The 16,302-nt window shown below is 35.6% G+C and overlaps 1 protein-coding gene across 2 annotated transcripts in view; it reads left to right on the forward strand.

Moving 5' to 3' along the window:
• The window catches only part of NLGN4X (neuroligin 4 X-linked), a 180,524-nt gene that overhangs the window by 85,432 nt on the left and 78,790 nt on the right, over nucleotides 1-16,302 (forward strand). The window contains exons 3-4 of one of the 2 annotated variants that reach the window (XM_026666894.2): nucleotides 11,540-11,599; nucleotides 14,492-14,644. In XM_026666894.2, the coding sequence (XP_026522679.1) occupies nucleotides 11,540-11,599; nucleotides 14,492-14,644 (213 nt within the window). The remainder of the gene's footprint in view (nucleotides 1-11,539; nucleotides 11,600-14,491; nucleotides 14,645-16,302) is intronic. The other variant, XM_026666895.2, reaches the window with a different exon arrangement.

A 16,302-nucleotide genomic window follows, 5' to 3' on the forward strand; every position in this document is an offset into this window, starting at 1 on the left:
AGCTCCTGTAAGGTCTTTTTTGAGATTTGATGAAGGCCCAGTTGGGATAGCCACATGTTCTGAGAGCCTTCCTGATGTATTTTAGTTCTTTTCTCTCCCATCTTTGCTGGTAGACAGGCCTTCAGCTCAGTGATATAAAGTTCTGATGACTCCCATTTTATGCCCCAGTTGGTGCTGAGAATCAAAATGTAAATATTGATCTGTGTGAGTTAGGCTTCTGTGCTAAGGCTTCTGTCTTCCTTAATGTGTACTGCACAGTCCAGGAAGGCTAAACTATTTTCCTTAACATTTTCCCATGTGAATTTGATGTATCTGTCCACAGAGTTGATATGTTTGCTGAATGCTACCAATTCCTGTGTTTTGACCTTGACCCAAGTATTGTCCACACACCTATACCAGTGAATGGGTGGAATTCCCATGAAGGAGTCTAGCGCTTTGGTTTCTACCTCTTCCATGTAGAAATGGCTACAATGGGGGACACTGGTGAGCCCATGGCACAGCTGTGTTTTTCTCTGTAGAAACCTTCATTGTATTTAAAATAAGTAGTGGTCAAGCAGAGATCAAGCATGGCACATATGTGTTTTGGGCTGAGGTTGGTTCTGTTACCTAAGGTGCTGTCTTGTAGCAGTCATTTTTTCACTACTATGACAGCTTCGGTAGTTGGAATGCAAGTGTAGAGAGAAGTCACATCACAGGAAACCATGATCTCATCCGGGTCCAGTTTTAATTTCTAAATCTTGCTGGCAAAGTCCTGTGAATTGTTGATGTGACAGGTTGTGTTGCCAACTAGAGGAGCTAATATGTAGATATTTTCAAATGTTGTAGATGACAGAGTTGATGCTGCTGTCAATTGGTCTTAGCGGAGTTCCCTCTTTGTGGAGTTTTGGGAGTTGATATATAAAATAGAACTAGAAACATCTAGAAACAAAATTACAAATAGAACCCAGCAGAGGTTTGTTAAAAATAGATCATGCCAAACCAATCTTATTTCATTCTTTGACAAAGTGACTAAATTGATAGACCAGTGAAATGCTGTGGATATAGTATACTTTGACTTCAGCAAGGTATTCAACTAAGTAGACCACAACCTACTTCTTGGTAAACTAGAAAAATGTAGGATAGACAGCATCACCACTAGATGGATTTGTAACTGGCTGACAAACCATACTCAACGAGTAGTCCTTAATGGTACTAGATCTACATGGAGGGAAATAAGCAAGTGGGGTACCACAAGGTTCTTTCTTAGGCTCTTCAATATCTTCATAAATGACTTAGATGAGGGAATAGAAGGGGAACTCATCAAATTTGCAGATGACACTAAGCTAACAGGAATAGCCAATAACCCAGGAGACAAGCTCAGGATCCAAAAAGATGTTGACAGACTTGAACAAGGGGCCATATCCAACAACATGGAATTTAATATGGAGAAAAGCAAGGTTTTACACCAGGGGAGGAAAAAACAAATGTAAAAGTACAAAGCAGGCAAAACCTGGCTAAAAAACAATAACTGTGAGTCCTAGTGGACAATCACTTAAACATGAGCCAACAATGTGAGGCAGCATCCAAAGAAACTAATGCGATCCTTGGTTGTATAAACAGAGATATAGAAGATATAGAATCAAAATCACATGAAGTATTTATAAAACCTCAATAAGGCCACACCTGGAATATTGCATCCACATTACAAAGAAGATGTTGAGACTTTGGAAAAAGTGCAAAGAAGAACAGCTAAGATGGTTAAAGGCCTGGAGTCAAAATCATATGAAGAACAGTTGCATGAGTTGGGTATGGCTAGTCTAGAGAAAAGAAGGACTAGGAGCGACATGATAGCAGTATTCCGGTGTTTGAGGCCACAAAGAAGAGAGGGACAACTTATTTTCCAAAGCATCAGAAGGCAAGACAAGAAACAATGGATGGAAACTAATCAAGGACAGAAGCAAGCTGGAATGAAGGAGAAACTTCCTATCAGTGAAAATAATTAACCAGTAGAACACCTTGCCTTCAGAATTTGTAGGTGCTTCATCGCTGGAGGTTTTTAAGAAAAGACTGGACAGCCATCTGTCTGAAAGGGTTTTAAAGAATAGATTGGATAATGCTATAGGGTTTCCTGCCTAGCAGGGGGTTGAACTAGAAGACCTCCAAGATCCCTTCCAGCTCTATTCTGATTGAAATAAATGTGCAAATTTGTATATTTAAATCCAGATGATTGACTGGGCCAGAGAAGATCTGAATACAACTTAGCTAACATTTTTTTTTAGGATTTGGAGTAATTGTTTTTTTAAAAAAAACTTAAATCTATCTTCACCCTAGATTTTTTGAACATTCTATTTTTATAATTTCAAGTTAATGTTCTTTAAGTTATGAAAAGTTATGTTTCATTAGCTAACTAGATTTACAGACAGTTATTATCCAGATCACCCCAGATAGTAATACGATGGATGGATAGATAAGTATCACAATGATACATCCGCTCTGCTATTGCTGTTACAGAGTTAAACTGTTTTTCCAAATTTCTTCTGGAAACTTCCATGTTATCCTGTGGAGTTCTGATTTACCACCAGCTTATCAATACTTAGGAGCTGAGGACTTGGCATGGAAACAATAGCCAATGGCTAATACCCAGCCACCAATACCCCAATCAACCAATAAGAAGCCAGATCCAACCAGGCACCACATAAAATACAACAGATAGAATGGTCACACATTTCAGTAAATAAAAGTTTTCTGAGGATGGGCTTCAGCACAAATCCAAAAGCTTGGAAGAATAAACTTCTGGTCTGTGTGACCGAACAAGATTGGATCCTGCAATATTATCCTGGGATACATATATTTGCTTTGAAACTTCTTCTAAACCTCTCTGGAGAGCAATAATCTTGGGAGCATGCACGTACAATTTGGATCAAAAGTGTCAACCTTTATTTGTGTGTTGATTTCTTGAAGTGTGGTGTTTTATACATTTCAGAACTGAACCTCAACCTTCCTTTGAAATTAGAGCATTTTATATATGGGGTGGAAATAATTTTCCTATGTTGGCTGAAATTTAATTTTCATCCATGAAGCACATTAGTAGACACTTATGGATAAGCTTAGGTTTTCCAGATGGGCCTGATACCGACCACTTAGCATCAAAATGTAGCCAGAATTTAGCTATCTCATAAATAACCCTAACCCTAAAATCAAATATAATATTCAGATGGTTGATAAAATCAGCTCAAATAAACTAACAAATCAACAAAGGGGGTGCCCATAAAACATATTATTGCAATTATTCAGATAATATTTTATCCCAACCTTTCTTAAAAGAACTCGAGCTAGATTTTATTTCCTTCTATCCTCCTAAGAATCTTTATTATTCAGATGTGCTTTATTGTTGTTACTATATTTAAAAAAAAATCTAAGTTACAGAGGCAGCCTTGTATCTGAAAAGGAATTTGAACCCTATACTCTTTTAATGTTGAATTGAATATTCCAACGATTACAACATCTTTCTTCTTAAATACTTCACCATCTGATGTTTCATATGAATATTACTATTACAGAAATGACACAATTATAATTAGTATACAGAGTATTTGTGGTGGGCAGGGTTTGTCTTAAACATTTTGGTTGTTACTGGAAAATATGCCTTTCAGTGTATATTTCCACACTAAGTATGTGTTGAATAAAACACTATTTTTATTTAATAAAAATTGAATTGAATAAAACACTATTTTGGCACTTTGATTGTATGTCTCAAGAAGGTACCAGTTTATATTTTGAAACTTAGGAGGAGTATATTCTACCTTATGGCAATGTCCATCTAGACAGGTCAACAACATCCTAATATCCTAACTTGCTGACAAAATGCGATGTGTGCATTGCATTGCGACGGGTTACATCACTGGTCATAACATGATGTAACCCAACGCAGCATGATGTAAGCATCGTGATACATTGGAGGTTTAAAGAAATAATTAAAATGTAACATTTAAATTGTAACTTAGGAAATTTTATTTCTTTTTGTTGTTATTGGCATGAGAGGCTGTAACAAATACACAGCATTTAATAATGCAATTCTGAAAGCGATTATAAGTACATGTTGATTTCAGAAGTTGTGAAAAATAATTCCTAATGGTTAGCTGATTGTGAGAATTGATAAAATATATTGAAGTTTATTATAAAGCCTATAATAGTGAATATTGTTATATAAATAGTCAGCTTGCTTTATAAAGTAGGTTATCAGATGGAATTAATGTTTTTATAATGCTAATCATCATATGGCTGAATGTCCTACTTGTCATACAATTCAATGTCAAGGCACTGCTTCTTACTAGTGATACTGTACCCTAAAGCTCTTCTCCAGTTCAATTAAGCCATGCTGAGTTGATCTCAATAGGTCTCAATCATGTTTAAAAGTCACTCACAGAAGGGTCTGTAACAATTCTTCATGGCTACATGACCCTGTCCATTTCACCCTGGATTTTTCAGCATGGCTGGCTGACCCACCATGGCTCTTCATCCACGGCTAATCCTTCACCACTGATATACTGGCTGCACAACTTCTCTTCTGCTTCTCCAAGGCTGCCTAATTGTGATCACAACCCAAATCTTCATGACCAATCCCCCGCATGGATGATTAAATGCACCTCTGTTGCTTCTAGTTTCTGGCATGCTTTTGGCATGCACCCAATAGTGAGAGGCACACCAGTACTGGAAAGCAGTGGTAGTACAGGAGGGACTGGGTGGGGCTGCAGTCTCACATTTGCCAGCACCATTTGGATGGCAAGGGAGGGGATGATAGAGAGGCTTTGCTAGCAGCTTTTGAATAGTGGGGGGGGGGTTGTGGGGGTGACAGAGGTTTTCCCAGTAGTATTTGGATAGTTCACAGTGGGACATGAAAAGAGTGGCTGAAATGTACTATTTGTATTACCAGGATCTGTTATCTATTTTTCCAGTGAGAGACACACACCAACATGCACACCCCTTCTGTAGGTTTCAATTAAACATTAATGTTGAATCACATTTCATTCATTGGTTTGGCTGGGATGAACTTTGGGGTTGGTCATTGAAGGGTATGTGTGTGTCTCTCACTGGAAAGGTAGGTTTCAGGTTTCTGCTGGCTTACTTTAAAATGATTCCCAACTTCCTTTTTTTTCTTTCTAGTGTCATTTTCATCAAAGTTCAGCAGCTATGACCACGTCAATCTATCATATTCTGGTAGCCAAGCAACTGGGATGAGCACCGTCCATCTCTCCCACCCATCCCTCTCTCTCTCTCACACACACAGAGTCATGGAGCTGTGGCTGCTTTATTGTCAGCCCACCCACCTGCTTTTAATCTGCTCTTAATTTAGCACAACAAGGGTGCCTCCCTTTTTCCTCCTCTCCCCTGCCCAGTTCTCAAAAGCATTTTTCCTTTTTTTTTTTTGTTCTTCTTCCAACCAGGCAGTATCAAAAAATCATGGAAACGCTTTGTTGAGGTAATTCCCCGTTAGGAGAATAAGTGCACACAGGGAGATGTAGTGATAGCGGTGAGGAATAACACACAACCAGCACACAGATACACTGTATAGTAAAATGTAGGTTTTTACTTCCAGTAAACAGTTAAGCAAAGTCCAACAAGCAGTCCAAGTCATACACAGTTAAAGCAGTCAGTTTTCAGTCCAGGGATAATCCAAATAACAAAGTCCAGTATCATACACAGTTCAGTAACAGTCTTAAAGTAATCCAAGTATAACGACGATCAGCAACAGTCAATAGGGAAATATTCAGGAAACAGCTAACATCAGAACATCGACCAACTAGCAACTATCAACAACAGGACTAAACAACCCAGGTTTCTGGCTCCATCTTATGGCCGTTTGAGGAACTACACCCAATTACAATTTTAGCATTCCCTGAAAGAGACAGTATTAAATATCTATCCTGGTTTATATATTTCCAACCCAACTGTTAGGTGACTATCAATTCCTAACACGCTTGGCACATCTTCTGCAGTTCTGTGGATCTGTATCATTTGGCACCTTTGTTGTGTCTTTACATGATGATGCATTTAGTTTTGCATGCTTGGTTTTCCTGGGAGGCTTTGCTGGGGGCAAGGAGGAAAAAAATTCACTGGGTTGATGATCCAACACCTTCACCCCCTCTTTTTAAGGGAAGCTGTCAAAATCCTCCCCTGCCCCGCGCCCCCCCCCCTGTGCAAAGAACTTCACAGTGCAGGGAAAAATAAATGCAAGAGATATTTGCGGTGTGGAAAATAAAAGGAAGGGGAATTTCTGAATGAAGAGATATATTGGGTCAGGGGACGAGGCATATGGCACAAGGCAACCAAACCACAGATGGGCTGCTACTGGTTCTCCTCGGTTCAGGCAAACTAGTAGCTAATTTTATTCATTTTTAATGACCAGTTTGGCAAATTGGTAAATCCCACGCCTGGCTGGCCCCGCCCATCCCACCCTGACCCTCCCAGGAGTACCCACATGGCCTGTTTTGGATGCCAGGTAAGTACAGGGGCTGCGCAGAGACTCGAGAGGCTGAAAAACGGGCCTCCTGGTGTTGGATGTAATGCAGAGCCATGTTAACAGCATCATCTGTCGATCTATTTGCTCGGTATGCAAACTGCATGGGATCTAACAGCGGATCTGTGATGGTTTTCAGGTGGGACAGCACAAGCCTTTCAAAGATTTTCATAACTACAGATGTTAGAGCAACTGGTCTGTAGTCATTCAGTTCCCTGACGGAGGTCGTCTTTGGCACTGGGATGATAGTAGAACGTTTGAAGCAAGAAGGAACATAGCACATCTCTAGTGATTTATTGAAGACTTGGGTGAAGATGGGGGCCAATTGGTCAGCACAGACTTTTAAGCAAGTAGGAAGATAGCTAAAGATAGCTGTTAATGACTTTGGCTGTATGTTTGGGGCCACTGTCCTGCTTTAGAATAAATGTGGGGCTAATCACATACCTCTCTGATGGTATGGCATGATGGATAAGTATCTGTCTATATTTTTCAGCATTGAGGACACCATTGATCCTGCCCAAAATTCCATCTCCATTTGCAGATATGCAACCTCAAACTTGCAAGGAACCTCTATCATGCTTCATTGTTGCTTGCAGACACTCATTATTGTATTGCTAACCAGCCCTTCGGTGAACAAACTGGCTCCTGTTACAGCCAAATATCTCAAATTTTGACTCATCAGTTCAGAGCAGTTTCTGCCATTTTTTGCACCCCAGTTCCTATGTTTTCAGGCATTGTTGGGTTGCTTCACCTTGTTTCCATGTGAGGGGTATAGCTTTTAGATCACAATTCTTCCACAAAGACCACTCATGGCTATACTTCTCCAGACAATAGATGGGTGTACTTGGCTTCCACTGCAAATTCTGTACTCATGGCACTGATGGACATCTTCTGATGTCAAAGAGAAGTAAGCATGATGTATCTTTCATCTGCTGTATTAAGTTTCTTTGGCCAATCACTGTTTCTATGGTCCTCAACATTGCTTATTTCTTTGTGCTTCTTCAAAAGAGCTTGAACAGCACATCTTGCAAACCCAGTCTGCTTTGAAATCTTTGCCTGGGAGAAAACTTTCTAATGCAGTATAGCCACCTTTTGTCTTTCCCTGTGCTCAGTTTTGCCATGGTGTATGACTTGTAACATGAAACTGTCTTCTATAACTTCACCTTAGTAGCAGAGTTTGGCTTTCTCATCCAGTTTTAAGTCTCTTACACAGCTGTTTTAGTTAACGACTGTGTTCAACTTACATATAAAATTGATGTGCATTAGCACCTTCTTGGTATAATTGTTTAATCATACACCTGTAATATTACAAAATGACTTTGACTTTGTGCAAGTGTGCAAGTGTAAGAATTGATGCTGTTTTGAAGGCAAGGGGTAGTCAGTCCAAATATTGATTTGATTTAGATTTCTCTTCTGTTCATTTACTTAATAAACTATTAACACTTCAATTTCTGAAAACATTAATTTACAGCATTTTTTCACAACTCCCTAACACTTTTGCACAGTGCTGTATGTACGTTACTCTCTGTCTCTATTTCTCTCTCTCTCTCTCTCTCTCTCTCTCTCTCTCTCACTCTCACTCTCACTCTCACTCTCACTCTCTCTCTCTCTCTCTCTCACACACACACACACACACACACACTTTCTACCTCGGTACTCAAGTGCTTCAAAACTCATTCAATTTGGTAAAACTCATTCAATTTGTTATTCAAAATATTTTGATGCGAAAATGTCCCGGCACTTGTCATTTGTTTGCTACTCAACACATTGTAATAGGTAGAGGGGAACGGCCTTGATAGCAGACAGGAAGTTAGCCAAGCCAGAAAAGCCACTGTAAAAAGAAGTGGGAATGGCTTCAGAGGGTGGACAGTAGGTTGGCCATGCTGGGAAGATTGTTGACATAGAAAAGGAACAGATAGGAAGTCCTTCCTGGCTGAAAAGAGTCACATGTTAAGTCATGTGGTTTGTTTGGTACTCATCTTTTTTAGTACTCATCATGCTTCCTGGAACCAATTAACATTGAGTACCAAGGCACCATTGTTCATACACAAACACACACACACACACACACAATAACATAATCCTACTTACATTGGATTTCACATGCTTATTTCTATTAACTAAGAATAGGACTGCAAAATAATTATATTAATATTATATTAAATTTATCATGTATTCTGAACAATAAGCAGTATAGAAATGTACACACGCTTCTTAAGCATGTATTTTTTTAAAATACAGAGACATTGGAAAGGGGATGACAAAGACATGTGTTAAACAATAGAGAAATCATATTGTATTTTCTTTCTGTAAAATGGTATGTTTATGAGAATTTGAAAACGAATTAGAAATTTAAATATGTGAACAGTGAGGTCTAACCAAACAATAACAATATAACCACATTAAGAATAATTATTACATCCACATAAATAGAATGCAAATAAATTAACAGTAATGACCTCACTGTCAAAGGTTACTTTGGGAATAAAAATGAAATGAGAGAAGTAGTAAAAATTAAAAATCCAATATTAGTTATACTGAATAACTGCACAATGCATTGATTACTAAACAGTACTAATAAAAGGCTATGCAATCTGATTCTTGAGCAATAAATTGTATATACAACAAAAGATAAATAAGCATTATCGGACTATTAAAACACTATTAAAAATGCTGTAATAGCATGTTTGGCACACATATTCTGTGGCACGCAGAAACTGCTTAAGAAGCCCATCATGGTCTATTTGTTTATTTGAATATTATTGTATTTTCTACAGAAATTCACAGTATAATTTTATCAACAACAAGGTGATTTAAAATGTATCCCTTTTTATGACAGATTATTTAAAGAAAAGCAGCAAAGAAATGATAAATCAATGTAAAAATAAGTTGGCCCTGTAATGTTAAGTTTTGAAGTGTTGGCTCCCAGTGCAACAATGGGTACATACCACACAAAAACAGTAGCTCTACATCACATTAAGATGGTTGATTAGAAAGCACCATGACTTCAGTTTGGGGCATACTAGTTACCTGGACTAAGCTTTCTTGATGTCGGATGCAATTACTTCTCAACTTTAGCTTTGATCCTGATATCCCATATCCTTCTATTTATAAAAAGCAATTGGCATCTTTAGAACAAAAGGAGTCAGTTGACTTTTTTCCCCCTGCAGTTTCTGGTTTGTTTCTCTTGTCACTATAGGTTTTTTTCAACCCCAGTTCTAAGCTGCTTATTTAGCTTTATCAGATTCACTCTATGATAAAGCATACACACAAAACAGTACTGAAACTGGAGTGCCTTATCTCACTCAATAAAAGAAGGATAATCCCTCATAGACAATCTTCACTTAAGAAAAAGCACAACAGCTGTAGTCTCCTAGAAGTCCACAAATTTCCTGAAGGTCATTTTATTAGCTTGCTTGCTTATTGATTAGTTTGTTTGACTAATATTAGCTGCCCATTGTATTGCATCATACCCATGGGTGGCTTTCCAACAATTAAAACAGAAAAAAAGGTAAACCAGGAGTATTCAATGACATACATATTAAATATCACTGGTGTCTGTATATCCAGACTATTCCAGCCATGTTAATGAAGTGAAAGTTCTTTATAAGCAAGTATTTCTGAATGAGTGTATGTTTTCACACTGCTATTTATTGGAGGAAATGTTTCTCAGTAATGCTACAGAAGACAATGAGTATATGCTGTATATTTCACTATTCTTACTGCCAGCTTCCTCTGAGCAGATCTGAGGGTGCTCTGTGTGATGGCCGGTAATCAGTGATCTGGATTGCACCTAAAAATCCTCAGACTGAAATTGCAATCCCCATGCTTTTAAAAAATATGTTTCAGTCCCATATTGCATTATCCTATGTATGTTATTTGGATTTATTTTAAAAGTGAATGTTTTACTTGCCTTTTGCTATGCACATATTAAATATGTATTTTCACAGTGATCCAAAGACTTAAACTGTCTCAGCATGAATTTTTTTTTCTGATCAGAGGTAAACTCAAAATATCTTTATGAATGGCAAAAATAAAAGTATGATTGAACAATGCTATGTATATCTGAACAAATTGGTTTTGGTTTTTATTTATTGGATTTTATTTTTAATTTCAGTATAAAATATTAGGAAAGTCCTTAGGTGTTGAATATTGTTGCCAACTTATACATCAAAAATATTCTACAATGCCTATATATTACATGGCAAAATCATTTCATATTCATAACTATAGCACTTAGACTTATATACCACCCATAGTGCTTTACAGCATTCTCTGAATGGTGTACAAACTCACCATATTTTCCTTAACAATCTGGATCCTCATTTTACCAATCTTGGAAGGATGGAATGGAAGGCTGAGTCAACTTTGAGCTCCATCAGGATCGAATTCCAGGCTTTGGGCAGAGTTTGCCTGCAATTCTACATTCTAGCCATTGCACCCCCATTAAATTCTAATTGTAGAACTTTTGACTTTTCCCCTTTGAACAGCAAACCCAAACTATAGGTGATAAATTATGTCTATGATTTTTTTTTCTTATTTTCAAATACAGTAGTTTTGCCATGAAATATTAATGGCAACTTCTTGTATTTCTTGGGATCCAGATTCAGTATGGTTAGGGTTAAAACGTATCTTGAATATCTTATATTGAATTTCACAAATGTTTTCATCACATGTCCATTTCTTAAACAATTTTCATAAAAGTCCATTTGATCTATCATGTACTGAAAATTGAACTCTCAATGTAAAGAAATAATAAATACATACCAATTTCATCTTTTCAAATGTAGTCAAACTAACTGCATTAACACAAGATAACAGTTTTTCCCCACTAGCATTTTTTTTAAATTGTTGGAATATTTTTAGATTTATGTTTCTGTGGAATTTGCAACCTTTATTTTTCCAGTACAAATGTTGACTTTTTTGTGTGTATTACATTTTTTTTCTTTTGCAATTTCCGGATCGTTTTCTTTAAATTTTGGGGAATTTGCTTTTTTCAAATTATCTTTTTTCCCTTTATTCTCCTGCTCCCTCTGAACCTAGGAGCCAACACAAAGAAAAGCACAGATGATATAACCAGTACTGATCGTGGGGAAGATGAAGGTATTTTTGTTGTTGTTTTTTCCCCCCAAAAAACTCAGTCCTGATATGCATGAATATAAATTTTTCCCCTTCTTTATTTAATCACCCACATTTTGGTGTGGTGTTTTATTTTTGTCTTATCTAAAATCCACCTTCCTTTTTTTTCTAAAATACAAATTAGCATTTAAATTACTGCAATTCCTATTTGAGATAAGAGTTCAAATTATCTGTAATATCTGTGGAGTGACATAAACGTTATTTACAACCAAATGCTTATTCCAATTCCCAACTTTTAATTGGGAAGAAAGAAATGGAACTGAAACCTTGCATGTTCTGTATAGTTTCTTTTTCTTTTCTCTTTTAGTAGCTTGTAAATTCACCTTCACATTATTTTTCTTCTCTTTCCCTTATACTGGATGCAATTACACTTCCCTTGGGTTTCTTTTTTTCTTTTTTTTCTTATCTTCAATATGTAACAAGTCAAGGAAATTCAGTGATGTTTTCTAACTTGCTTTGTTTTATTTTTTTTTGAAGCTTCCTTCTTTTGCATGTAATTGAGACAAAATTGCCTCTACCATTTATTCCCGCATTTCTCTTGAAAAGCTATTTTGTGAGTTTATACAATAGTCAACAAATTATACCTGTCCTATTTGGAATTCTATCACTTGCATGTTATTGTAAAATTGCAAGGAAACCTATTTCTGTAAATGTTTTAATAGAATCTGTGGGATGTTATTAGTACAGCTGCTCAGGCAGTATCAGCCATGACAAACTGGTAGGTATATATATTTATTTTTAGGGATATTCTTTAAATTACTTGATAATGATCAAATGCAAGGGAATTGGAACTTTCCTATGGATTTAGTGAATTCTTGCAGAGGACTATATTGTACTATGCAAAAATGCCTTTCTCTCTCTAGCTAAAATAAGTCAGAAAGTTGTATACATTATAGGAGGCTAGTTTTATTTTATTTTTACCTACATAGCTTTTCAAATTCAGCCAGAACCTTTTTGAAATATACGTCTTTGATATATTGTGATGGTTTTTCAGACTTAAAATAAACATAGCCAACATTACATTTCATGATAAAAGTTTGCACTAAATAGCAAACTTTTATCATGAAATGTTTTCTATCTACGGTTACCTTTCCATGGGGTGATATGTTGGGATATGAAGCCTGTATAGGATCCATGTGAAATCAGGATTGAAACTTGTGCCATAAATATGAAATTTGAGGAATTGTTTACTTTAGACAGCTTCTCTTGTTATAGTCTTGTTTTAGGATTATCACCTGATTTTTCCTTAATTTTCATATCTGAAACATTCTACACCTATTTATCAATTTGTCTTTCTATTCAATTCCATTCAGAAATATGCATAGTATGGTGGGATCGCTTTTTAATATCCTGCTTCTGATGATACAGAGTAATTATTTTTTTTTTAGAAATGTAGCTGCTGAAATATCTGCTTCTTGGGTAATGCAACTGTTATCTTATTTCCTTGCAGTCTTCAACTATTTCCAAATAATGAAACTAGGTGTTTATACCATATTCAAATATAGGATTATGGAATCCCAGGAACAACTTAATTATAGTTATAAGATTACTTCATTTCCCATTGAAAATTCTTGCATGAATATAATAACAACATATTACAATATGTGATATTTCTAAAAAAATATTCTTTTTTATTTCAATCTATAGCTAAGTAAACAGATCTGAACTATTAACTGATAACATATTGTCCAGACAAATACATCTTTGTTCCTTTTGATTGTGATCCAAATTTACTTCTAGTTAATAAGTTCATTAATTGTAAAAGCAAATAAGTCTTCAAAGAAATATCAAACCAGCAAAGCCAGTTTTTGCAATGCTTAGTAATCTGTTGTATGGTTATTTGGAATAGACTGTGAAATGTGTCTTGATCTTGATTTATTATGCTACTCTATATAGCATAAAATAGTCATTCAAACCAATGGCAGTACCCTTTGAATGATACCAGGGCTCGCTTGAACTAGCACGCCTGGTACATTGGGTGAAAATAATGGTCAAGAATATGTAAGACAAATTGTTCTGTAAAGGCAATTCAGGGAATAAGTGCTGTTTAAATTGGCATTGATTAATTGGCACAAGTCATTTTGCTGACTACCTGAAACTTAACACTATATTAATTGTCAATGGTAGTAGAAATGGAAAAGCTAAGCAGGGTTGGATATGATTAGTTGTTGGATGTAGGATTACCAGTAAAGTAAAGTTAGAAGTTGAAAAGAACATTCTAAAAGAAGGCAATGGCAAAACATATTTATTATACAATGTATCTACTGCTGTACTTTTCTGCGTCTTAGTAGCTTGTGTTACATGGACAAACAGTGTGCTTTGAAAGAAGGAATAATGTATCTGTCAAAAAACATTATTCTGCCTCTATTTTTTGTACTCTGAATATTAGTTTATGGTGAGAGAGGTAATAAGAATGTCAGTTTGTTATGTTCAAACATTCTTTATTTCATAAATTGCAGAAAATATGTTTAATGAGCTAATTGAATATTAGAAATGAATATTGCACTGTGGATTTTCTAACAGCAGTTTTAAATCTATTTTTACGTTGTTTGCAATATATATTTTACATATTTGAGTATTGGGAATATTCTAATACCTTTTCATTCCTAGAGTCAACTATATTCTGTATAAATGATATTTTAGATATTTTTTTCAAAGTTATTCTAGAAATCATATTTGTTTATGTTATTAGTTATAAATGAAGAGAAGTAGAGGTGATCATATAAGAAATACAGTTGAAATGAGAAAATATGCAAAATAACTAATTAGCTCTTTGGGGGTGAAAAAAAACTATGATTTTTTAAATTTAATACTTGTATTACTTTCTTGTGTTTTCCTTACTTGTATTCTTTTCAGATATACACGATCAGAACAGCAAGAAACCAGTGATGGTCTATATTCATGGTGGATCATATATGGAAGGTACAGGGAATATAGTTGATGGCAGCATACTAGCAAGCTACGGAAATGTCATTGTTGTAACCATCAACTACAGGCTAGGGGTTCTAGGTAAGTGATTGTTTTTCCTCTCTTATTCCTTTTTCCCTAGCAACTTTTCTCTCTTTCTCTCATTAAATATCATTAGTTCCTGATTTCTTTTATACTTAACATAACTGTTTTTTTTCTGATACTAAAAAAAAAAAATGCCTTTGGCTATTCATTCAGCAATGAGCCTCACTGGACTCAATGAGACTTTTTTTCAAGTATCTGCCTATATACAATCTTAAACCATTGAATCCATATGATGTATTTTAACTTTATTTATTTTTTGTATTGATTAGGTGTGGGGACTCTTTTTAACCCCAGTTAATGTGGTATGGTAAAGATAATGCTTTGCCATGTTGGAACATTTCGTAGTCTAAGATTCAAAATTATGACTATACCTTTTTATGACTGCACCACATCATTGCTCTTGTATTCTAAGGAATAAAGACTTGGTCTATGTTTTGCAAATTCAACTAGATAATCTTGTTGTTGGAACCCAGTTTTGCTCAACTTCTTTCCCTCTAATTTTCTACTTCAGTTCCATAATTCCAAGCTACAATGGCTCAAGAAGTTGATAGCAAAACATTTTAAGGAATTGTGAAAGGGTAATATATAGCTTCCTTGTGACTTTTTTTTTCTAAAGTGCAGAAAATTGATTAATGAAACCAATTCATATTGTTGAGAATATTCTCTTTTTGTGGCTGTTTCTTATGGTGCAGAACTCAAAAGCTATGTGGTGTAATAAAGGTTATCTCGACTTATGACCATTCATTTACCAATCATTTGAAGTTACAATGGCACTTAAAAAAATGACTTACAACTAGTCCTCACATTTATGACAGTCAAAGTCTCCCAGCAATCATGTGATTGCAGTTCAGACACTTGACAATCAGCATGTATTTATGATGGTTGTAGTGTCCCAGGGCCAAATTATTGCTTATTGAGACCTCCCAGACAACTTTCGACTATCAATATCTATTAGGAAACCAACAGGAAAGTTAGAAATGGCAATAATGTGATGTCTTGCTTAATGACCATGATGATTTACTTAACTACCACAACAGAAAAAGGTGTAAAATCAGGTGGTTTCACTTAATAATCCCACCACTTAACAACATATGTTCTGTTTCCAATTGTGATCATAAGTGAAACACAATTTGTAATATCAATTCAAGATGGCTACACTAAGTTTTATTGTAACTCAGTGACGTCTATATTTCCTCCCAGTAGAAAGCTTCCTTATAATCACTCTTTAAAATTCATTCCAATAACGTGCACTAAAAAAAACTATGCTGGAATACTTTTTCTTTTATTTGTAAATGTGTTCACAGATATAGTTGTATTTGTATTTTGAGCAAAGGGAAGGAAGATAAAATGTAAGATTTACTACTACTTAGAAAAATGCATCTCTTGCTACAATTGAATTATATTTCCAGATTTTAAACACTATGAACAAGTGTACTTGGTAGTCTCTGAAGGTCAGCATGATTTACTCACTGGCATTTGAGTGAATTTATGTCTGCTTTTAAGCTTTCTCAAAAATATTAAATAGCCCTGTTAAAACTTGCAAAACATTAGACACTAACTAGTTGCTTCTTGTTAGTATACTGATCAATTTGTAAGAAGATAGATATCTACATGCACAAATTCATACACACATATGTTGTATCAATGTCTCTTTA

The sequence above is a fragment of the Notechis scutatus genome, chromosome 5 (genome assembly GCF_049901735.1).
Source record: "Notechis scutatus isolate UNSWTSFEM ecotype Mainland chromosome 5, rNotScu1.2, whole genome shotgun sequence".
In the NCBI taxonomy this organism is placed as follows: domain Eukaryota; kingdom Metazoa; phylum Chordata; class Lepidosauria; order Squamata; family Elapidae; genus Notechis; species Notechis scutatus.